Source organism: Gasterosteus aculeatus, chromosome 7, assembly GCF_964276395.1.
Source record: "Gasterosteus aculeatus chromosome 7, fGasAcu3.hap1.1, whole genome shotgun sequence".
Classification (NCBI taxonomy): Eukaryota; Metazoa; Chordata; class Actinopteri; order Perciformes; family Gasterosteidae; genus Gasterosteus; species Gasterosteus aculeatus.
The window spans coordinates 2,250,921-2,260,787 of record NC_135694.1 but is presented as its reverse complement, the minus strand read 5'-3'; the positions used below and the strand labels follow the sequence as shown (position 1 = coordinate 2,260,787).

Here is a 9,867-nt window from a genome sequence, read left to right as displayed (position 1 = left end):
CAACTGGAAGGCGAATAGGCGGCCAAGGGCTCCCGTCGCCCCCCCCCCCCCCCCCCCACTCCCACTCCCAGCGTCGGCTGAATTGACTCCCCTCCCTCCCTCCATCCCTCCCCTCTGCTCCACCTCTTTGAGCTCCTGGAGGACCCCCCCCCCCCCTCCCTCCCCTTCTCTCTCCTCCCTTCTCCCCCCCTTCCTCTCTTCCGTCAGAGGGAGGGGTGGTGTAAAGTGAGCGGCAAGCAGAGAGGAGGCTCGGAGCGTGCTGGAGCTGGCAGGGCGCCAGGGAGAGGGGGGGGGGGGGGGTGAGAGGGGGAGGGTGGGAAGCAGGGCTTTGCTGTAACTTTTATGACCTCTGTCTCCGTGCAGGACGTGCAGACTTTAGAACGAGTCACCTGCAGACTGAAAGAAATCAGACCACCAGACTACGGCTCAGAGTCACTAATGACACATTCCATCACATTATATATATATATATATATATATATATAATGTATATATATATATAATGTATATATATATATATAATGTATATATTCAACTTTTTTAAGTTGAAATGATCACTCCAGGGTTGCACACGCGTGGTTCATAAACTGACTCTCCAGTTCAATGTCGAATTGTTTCCCCCCGTTTGCGTTCCCAGTGCATCATGGGACGCAAACTGCAGACTGCTCGCCTTTTCACACCCGTTGTTCAGTTCACATCATCACCGCCTTCCTCCTGTCTCCCCCATCACTCCCCTCCGTCTACTTCCTCCTGTCTCCCCCATCACTCCCCTCCGTCTACTTCCTCCTGTCTCCCCCATCACTCCCCTCCGTCTACTTCCTCCTGTCTCCCCCATCACTCCCCTCCGTCTACTTCCTCCTGTCTCCCCCATCACTCCCCTCCGTCTACTTCCCCCTGTCTCCCCATCACTCCCCTCCGTCTACTTCCCCCTGTCTCCCCCATCACTCCCCTCCGTCTACGTCCACCTGTCTCCCCCATCACTCCCCTCCGTCTACGTCTACCTGTCTCCCCCATCACTCCCCTCTGTCTACTTCCCCCTGTCTCCCCCATCACTCCCCTCCGTCTACTTCCTCCTTACTCCCCCATCACTCCCCTCCGTCTACGTCTACCTGTCTCCCCCATCACTCCCCTCCGTCTACTTCCTCCTGTCTCCCCCATCACTCCCCTCCGTCTACGTCCACCTGTCTCCCCCATCACTCCCCTCCGTCTACTTCCTCCTGTCTCCCCATCACTCCCCTCCGTCTACTTCCCCCTTTCTCCCCCATCACTCCCCTCCGTCTACGTCCACCTGTCTCCCCCATCACTCCCCTCCGTCTACGTCTACCTGTCTCCCCCATCACTCCCCTCCGTCTACTTCCCCCTGTCTCCCCCATCACTCCCCTCCGTCTACGTCTATCTGTCTCCCCCATCACTCCCCTCCGTCTACGTCTACCTGTCTCCCCCATCACTCCCCTCCGTCTACTTCCTCCTGTCTCCCCCATCACTCCCGTCTGTCTACTTCCCCCTGTCTCCCCCATCACTCCCCTCCGTCTACGTCTATCTGTCTCCCCCATCACTCCCCTCCGTCTACGTCTACCTGTCTCCCCCATCACTCCCTTCCATCTACGTCCACCTGTCTCCCCCATCACTCCCCTCCGTCTACGTCTACCTGTCTCTCCCATCACTCCCTTCCATCTACGTCCACCTGTCTCCCCCATCACTCCCTTCCATCTACGTCCACCTGTCTCCCCCATCACTCCCTTCCATCTACGTCCACCTGTCTCCCCCATCACTCCCCTCCATCTACGTCCACCTGTCTCCCCCATCACTCTCCTCCGTCTACGTCCACCTGTCTCCCCCATCACTCCCCTCCGTCTACTTTCTTCTGTCTCCCCCATCACTCCCCTCCGTCTACTTCCTCCTGTCCCCCCCATCACTCCCCTCCGTCTACTTCCACCTGTCTCCCCCATCACTCCCGTCCGTCTACTTCCTCCTTACTCCCCCATCACTCCCCTCCGTCTACGTCCACCTGTCTCCCCCATCACTCCCCTCCGTCTACTTCCACCTGTCTCCCCCATCACTCCCCTCCGTCTACGTCCACCTGTCTCCCCCATCACTCCCCTCCGTCTACGTCCACCTGTCTCCCCCATCACTCCCCTCCGTCTACTTCCACCTGTCTCCCCCATCACTCCCCTCCGTCTACGTCCACCTGTCTCCCCCATCACTCAGAGGTCATTCAGACTAAACGCGTTTCTAGATAATTCTCTGCTCCACGTTCTCCTTTTTCTTCACTGCTGCTGTTGTTTTTTTCCCTCCTGTTCGTTTTTAAACCTCCACCTTTCAGCCTTTCTTTTTCCAACCCCGTCTCCTCAGCGCCGCCGCTATCTGCCTCCTCCCTCCTCGTTTCCTCCCTCCTTCACACCCTCGGGCACACGATAAGGAACCAGCGGGATTTATGCTTCCTCTTCCCCTCTCCCTCCGGGAGAGAGCGCCGGACTCCCTCTGTGCGCCGGCCCGATGGCGCCGCCTAGCGGAGAGCAAACACACGCCAGCGTTGTGTTAACACTTTGCACTTTGTGTAGAAGATGGTGCGTACATTTCCTTTCTTGCACAACGTCGATCTGATTACTGTGGATTTTGATCGTATCACACAATCTTTGTCTGGAGGTTTAAAAGTTCAGTTCTCACATTTCCTCGAGCAATTTAAGGAAAGGACTGAAAGAAGAGAAGTAAGATATCCTTCCATTTTTTGAAGGATATCTTACTTCAATTAGCTTATAGTGTGTTGATGCATTTCTTACAGCTTTGTTGCGTTTATCAAAGTACTATTAATGCTTTTTTAGGTGCTTTTCAACACATTTTAGTGTCTTTTTAAGTCCGGTTCCAGTCACTAGTAAACTGTCATTGCGAAATCTTTTCAACTCTAAAACTGCACTCAAATTCTAAAAAGTAAGACTCCAAAAAACATGAAATTCTTTTTCAATTTCATTTATTATTATACAGCAAAACGCAGTAAAAGTACATTTACAACACACAGAGAAAAACACTTTGAACTAAACACAACTCAACGTTATATATTCATAAACGCAGTGAATCAAAGATAATTTACGTGCGTACATGAAGCATGTTGGAAAGGAAACACGCCAGTGCCACAGGGATTAGTGCGAAGAAAAGACTGTAATGTGTGTAAGTCCTGCAGGTGATCGGCTTGGGGTGATGCGCTGCGCGTCAGCACCACGGATAGCGGCGCGCTGCAGGGCCACAATCCGGCTGGTTAACCAGGTACGTTTACCCGAGGACCGCTTTCATCTCCGCTACGATTTATTTAGAGCTTCGAACACTGTAGATTAAGATTATTAATGCAAAATATAGAACTTTGTACAAATGCATGTTGTTTTCTTGTCTGGTCGTTCTGGATCATCTCAGGGTTCAGATAAACACCAAACTCACAGGCAAAAGAACCTGTGTTGTTGTTGAGTTTATTTGTTCGACGCGGGAGAAGCTGCTCTCAATCAGCCTTCGTGCTGCTGGAAGCTCCTGCAGCTGAAGGAGAAGAAGAAGAAAATCTCTCCTGGAGCTTAAGATGACCTCATCCATTCCATCACAAGGTCACGACCTCTTGTATAACGTGTCAGACTTCCACTGTTCCTGTTCCAGGTCGGGGGGGTTCGACGGCGCTCAGCCCGTTAAAGCCGTTCCGTGTGCAAGTTAGATAATTACATCCTTTGTGTGGCCGCGTGTGTGTGTGTGTGTGTGTGTGTGTGTGTATACGTGTGTTTCTTTGTGTAAACAAAGTTGCTTTATCTTTACATTCCACAGCGATGTCCATTTAAGCTTTTAACACTTTACCTAAACACACACACACACACACACACACACACACACACACTTACCTCAGCCAGCCAAATAGTCAGTGGCGGGGAGAAGTGTGTGTGCGTGTGTGCGTGTGAGACGGTGGTTGTGAGTTTTGCTCAAGAACGTATTTTACTGTTTCCTCTGACCCTGAGACGACCTTTCACAGCTGAGGTGTTTAGCTTAGGCTTTAGAGAGCTTAGTGGCACACAGGAAGGAACACACACACACACACACACACACACACACACACACACGGCGAAGAAGAAAGAATAAGAGCGAGCAGTTATTTCGGTTTTAAAAGGTCATTTAATGACATTAAGGGGTCATTTCACATCATTCACTTTAAGTGAATATGATGCTCGTGGTGTAAAAAGGCTGCGCGATGGATCACAAGTGACTCCAGGTCTTCACCTCGGGACGACGCACGGCGCCACAGTAAAGAAGACGCAACGCATGGCGTTTTCAAATGGTTCACTCGTTGTGAAAGGGCTCAAAAACAAGACGGAGGTTTTACAGTCAGCGACAACCTCGTCGCCACCCCCCCCCCCCCCCCCCCCAAGGACCCGAGGGAGGAGTGACTCACGGGTGTCGCTGACTTACGCCCTCAGGCACCCGCATCATCCGCCTTTCATCGTTCACCCACATCGCTCGTGACGTCCGCTTGCGAAAGCTCGCATTGCCCGAAACCGATTATTTGTGGGATTTCCAAGTCTACCGGCGCTCTGCGTCATGGCGCTTTGAAGAGGTCAAACCGGCCTTCTGCTTGTGGGAAAAATGCTTTTAACAAATGATCATCACGGTTATTGGTGTTGTTGTGAAATATTTCCTTGGGTTTTATGAGCAGCAATGACAGGAATGTTTAAGAACTGGGGGGGGGGGGGAGGGGGAGATACTTGTGGGCGGAGCTTCTGGGGTCAGATGTCAGTGACTAAACCGCACAATTCAGGATTCCTTGAACTAATTAAGTAAAAACTGGCTGTTTCCCCACGTTTTATGGATCTGGCTTTGTGGTAAAACTTCTGAGTAAAACCAGGATGTGGTTTTTCCAATAAATAACGTCCCGTCCTTCAGTCCTCGCTGCTGACGAGCAGCTTTGGTGCTTTTTCCTCATTTTACAGTCTTGTTTGTTTGTTTTTTGCTGGATTTTTTTTTCTTTCCACAGTAAAGAAATGCGAGTTATTTCATTGACATGTGAATCGTGTTACTGTGGTCATAGATGACTACTTAACAATCTGCCATTTCCACTGAGTCACGACCCGACAACTGTGTTTCATTTAGCCAAAATGAGTCAAAACGTGTCTCAGCGGCGGCCGTGGGAAGCGTCAACATATTAGTTACTCAACACGTTTGAGCAAAGTGCTGAATATTGACGGCGGCGGCTGATTGTGTTCGTCGTTCTTGTGCTGTCACACGTCAGGATGAGAGGAAGCGAGCTGGGAGAGGACCAGGACCAGGACCAGGAGACGACCAGGGGAGGACCAGGGGAGGACCAGGAGACAACCAGGGGACGACCCGGGGAGGACCAGGAGACCAGGGGAGGACCAGGAGACGACCAGAGGACGGAAACATCTGAAGCAGGTTGCACCACCATGTTTACGCTGATGCAACAAACTTTTTATGAAGTGAATTGAACACAAAATGTGCCGATGGTTGAAGGAAGTAATCTGATAAACGTTCATTATTCTTATTTTTTTTAACGAGAGCCGATGACTCAAATGTACACGTTGAATCCATAATAAAAGTTAATCCGTGCGCACAAATGTAGCTCATTTCCCAGAAATCAGTTAGTCAGTTTTCCAGATGTATAACTGACTCGCTCTGTGCTGACACACACACGCATGCACACACACACACACGCATGCACACATGCACGCACACAAAAATTCCCCAGAGAAGTCTGTACCAAATCAGATCTAACACACACACAATAATCTCCAAAGCACGGAGCTATGCATCTTTTTCATCCTAATCAATAATTACATTACATCAACTTACAAAATAATGGCCTCCAAATTAATTTAACTTAAAAGAGTGAAATAATGCAGGGATTCAATTACAATTATTATGATTTGTTTTATTAGTTGAAGTATCTTAGTAGAGAATTACAAACTAAGGGAAGCAGCACAGGAGAGAAAAAGAACAAAGTGACAGAAATAAACAAAGGAAGAAAACAGCATTTTTGTTCTTACCCTGAAAAAAAGGCAATGAAAGAGAATAAGTGAGAGAGACACACACACACACACACACACACACACACACAGTTGGTGTTTCTATAACCTTTGACCCCTCAGGCCCATCAATAACCAGGAGTCGAGGAGAAGTGTGTGTGCTGTCTCATTCGTCTTCATTAGACACTGTGTGTGTGTGTGTGTGTGTGTGTGTGTGTGTGTGTGTGTGCGCCCGATGTCTAGCACACATAGTCGAAGTGAATACACACACGTGAGATTTATTAAGCGTTCGATAAAGTAATAAAACAAAGTTTTGCCATCTTTTCTTTCTCTCTGCATCTTATCAACATTTCATCCATCTTTTGTTTGTTGAACATTTGAACTCGTGACTCGTCTCTTCTTTCGCCGCCTCCTCGTTGGTACTCTGTTTGGAGGAAGTTTATTCTCGCGGGTTTTAGGGCGACTTCCTGCTTCTATTTAAAGCACTCGGTATCGTCCCGGATCGCTAGAACAATTTATCAAAATATGACACACACACCTGTCAGAAAGAGATGAGCAGAGGTTTGTGTAGCGGTGTGTGTGTGTGTGTGTGTGTGTGTGTGTGTGTGGTCCTCCCTCTGTGACACAGATGACCTCTCACAACCCCGAGACGACAGTGGACGACCTTTCACCTCTGCAGGTCACAGTGACACCGGAGGGGCAAAATAAAACCCAGCGTAAGTGTTTTGCTGTAAGAAATGACTTTGATGACCAACGTGAGAATCCTGCAGCCTCGTCTGAATAATCAGCTCGTGAATGCAATAGAATTAAAACTGGAAATGTACAACGGTACAAAAAGCTCTGAAAAAGAGAGCGGGAGGTTTTTGGGAGGCATCCCTAATCTTTGAGCGCTCCATCGCTCCTCTATAGACTGCTGGGAACGAACACACACACACACACACACACACACACACACACACACACACACACACACAGTGGAGGAAACCTGGAGCATGCAGAGAGTTTGTGTTGCTTTGGATTCGAGTCGCTGCCCCTCAGTGAACACACTCCCACCTGCAGCGCCGACACACACACACACACACGCACACCTCGTTAATCCCATCGCTCACGCCGGACACTCCCTCTGTCTGACAGGTCAAAGGTCACGGAGTAGGCCGTGTGGGAGAGAGCCGGGGACTTTCAGTTGCTACATCTTGATTTACTGTTGACAGCGTGTCAGTCACGTGTCGTCTTTCTGCAGGTGGCGAGTCGATGCCGCTAAAAAAAAATAATTAAGTGTGAATAAATGTTAAATATATCTTTATAAAGGAAATAAACATTTTTAGCTCAAACGGACGCAGTGAAATCACATTTTAAGCCAGAAGGCTTCCCAGTTCATATCTAGTACCTGCAGCTGGCTCCATTATCTAAACATGATTTCTATCAATCGGTAACTTGGAGAAAATAACTCAGTCAAGACAAAATATTATACAGATTTTATTTTATTTCTGTTGTAATGTTTTCCTGCAACTTAATTAGTATTTTCGTTTTATTCATTAGTGGTTTAATACATCAGCGTGTACAATAATCCTGTCAAAATAAAGTAGCAGCACTGCCTGCAGGGAGAGGACTCAATCTACAATGGGTTATTCCATTAATAGTTTTAGTTTATAATTTAATTGGTTAGTTTTCAAGACATTTCACGTTGTACATTATGACATATGCTGATCATCATCCAGAGTCTAAAATAATTATACTTGAATTAAAAGCAAACAGCGTAAAGTGACAAATAGATCCGACCCCCAAAAGATGCAGTTGAAAGCTCTAGAAAAAAAGACTTAAAGACTTTAGTTTGTGTCCAAACACCACAGTGCTGCTTCAGAAACACAGCGAAGGCACGTTCAGAAAAGTTCCCTTAATACCTAAAACTGATACAAAACAAAACACAAAGACTTGTGTTCCCTTCAGACTCGCGCTGCGGGTTTGAATCCCTTTTTATAAACTGCTTTTATTGCACCAAAATTCAAGAGAAAAAACAAAGAAGCCAATATGAGCTCAGAAAAAGTAATTAATGTAACCGTGTGTGTGTGTGTGTGTGTGTGCGTGTGTGTGTGCGCATCAGTACAAATGAGTCATAATCCCACTTGTTTATACACGAGTAGAAAACGCACAATGTAACAACCCACAACATGTTTCACTGAGAGCGATGGGTCGCCCCCCTAAAGCCATGAGCAGAGACCCCCATTCAAGTGTACGCAGGTTGTATTATAGGAGGGAACGGTTGCCATGTTGCCTCAATATACCCCCTTTTTATATAAAATACCAGAAGCGATTTCTGTCCTTTTGCCACTAACATTTATTTCTCCATCTTTCTGATCCGGCCGCGCTGATTAACGTCCAATACGTCCCGTCGTCGTGCCCCAGTGATGGAGGACGTTAAAAGGTCGGAGCGAGGACGGACCGCTGAGACGGGAAGGTCAGAGGTCAGACTCACGAAAAGCCGCCACAGATTGTGGCACCGGGAAGACACCGCTTACAAATAACAGCGGAGTGGCTCCGCCCTCAACATCTACACACACACGTCAGCAGCGAGCAGCGCGACGGCGGCGCCGCCGCGCTCTCCGTCCGGCTCGCTCTAGGTGCGGTTCTGTGCGATGAGGTTGCGCAGCTGTTTGATGATGGCGTCGATGAGTTTCTGCCTGTCCCTGTCCGGCTTCCTGAACTGGGCGAAGACGTTGTTCTTGCGGCTCGTCTCCCTCATCCTGCAGGCGGCGTGGACGGAGGACAAAGAGGAGCAAGGAGACATAAATGAGCGATTTCCACATCTCAGTAAACGTTCTGTGTTTGAATGCTGTAAGTACACAAACCAGCACTTATTAGTCCAACATCCCGTTAGAGAAGAAAAGGATGTGTGTGTGTGTGCGCGCGCTCGGTGTCACATGACACGCTGTGTGTTTGGTCGCAGAACACTGGACTGTTAAGGACCTCCAGGAGGTCCGGGGGCCCCAGCGCGTGCTTCCTCCGGGGGACAGAGGGACCACCGGGCCTCTGGAGGAGGAGGAGGGGGGGGGGAGGGGATGAGGGGGGGAGGCACTGGATCCAAAAACTGTGTGTACTTTGTTGCTATCTCCACAGGATCTACACCATGCGGGCGTTGCCGTGGCGATAAACATCGGTATCGTCACGTCACAAAGATTATCGTTCGGAGGCGGCAGGTGTGCGTGCGTCTAACCATGTGAACACACACACACACACACACAGCAGAGGATACTTACGGCTTAAATAACCTGTCAAAACACGACGGAGAGGACAGACAGGACAGAGAGCAGTTGAGACGGAGGTGAAGATGCTAAATGTGACAAAGTGACTTTAGAAACAGAAATGTGCACCGTCATAAGTCATGTAGTTCTTTAGGCTAAGCTAACGGCGCTACACTAACATCAAGTCGATAAGCACGTTGTCCACAGATTGAACCTGCTGAGTGTTACTGTTTGGATGGCAGACAGAGGACGGGGGGGGACACAGTGGGGGGGACACAGTGGGGACACAGTGGCGGTGTCTTTTACTTCTCCAGCAGGACCAGCGCCGTGTGCGGGTTGACCCTCAGGTATTTGCAGCTGGGTTTGCCGTAATCAGCCAGGTAGGCCGACCAGTCCCACTGGGTGAAGAGCTCCAGCAGCTGGACGGGGACAGGAGACACATGAACGCATTAAGACTCACAGGGACACTCCCGGGTTTTGGGGAGATACAATCATCCCTTAAGCAGCGGTGGCATAAACAACATTAACCATCGTCTCTCCCGCGGCAACACGTAGCAGCAGTGATCATTTTAAACACCGGGACGGAAGATTTGTCCTTTCAGCGCCACATAAATGACCTCATTGTA

General features: G+C 49.1%; 2 protein-coding genes across 10 annotated transcripts in view; one reads left to right on the top strand and one right to left on the bottom strand.

Annotated features, from left to right (window-relative positions):
• The window catches only part of LOC120823100 (uncharacterized), an 88,128-nt gene extending 82,534 nt beyond the window's left edge, over nucleotides 1–5,594 (top strand). Inside the window, exons 3-5 of one of the 4 annotated variants that reach the window (XR_005712787.2) lie at nucleotides 3,179–3,261; nucleotides 3,406–3,587; nucleotides 5,252–5,594. Coding sequence is in view for 1 of the 4 variants with exons in the window: in XM_078105416.1 (XP_077961542.1) it covers nucleotides 604–2,418 (1,815 nt within the window). In the remaining 3 variants the exon portion in view is untranslated. Of the gene's footprint in view, nucleotides 1–541; nucleotides 2,568–3,178; nucleotides 3,262–3,405; nucleotides 3,588–5,251 lie in introns of those variants that run through there. The other 3 variants (XM_078105416.1, XR_005712789.2, XR_013468132.1) reach the window with 3 other exon arrangements.
• Nucleotides 5,595–7,465: 1,871 nt separating this feature from the next.
• exoc6b (exocyst complex component 6B) overlaps nucleotides 7,466–9,867 on the bottom strand; it is a 42,283-nt gene continuing 39,881 nt past the window's right edge. For 4 of the 6 annotated variants that reach the window (XR_013468131.1, XR_005712784.2, XM_040183183.2 and 1 more), the window contains 2 exons: nucleotides 9,548–9,660; nucleotides 7,466–8,743 (listed from right to left, as the gene is read on the bottom strand). Coding sequence is in view for 2 of the 6 variants with exons in the window: in XM_040183183.2 (XP_040039117.2) it covers nucleotides 8,617–8,743; nucleotides 9,548–9,660 (240 nt within the window). In the remaining 4 variants the exon portion in view is untranslated. Of the gene's footprint in view, nucleotides 8,744–9,256; nucleotides 9,661–9,867 lie in introns of all 6 variants that reach the window. The other 2 variants (XR_013468129.1, XR_013468130.1) reach the window with 1 other exon arrangement.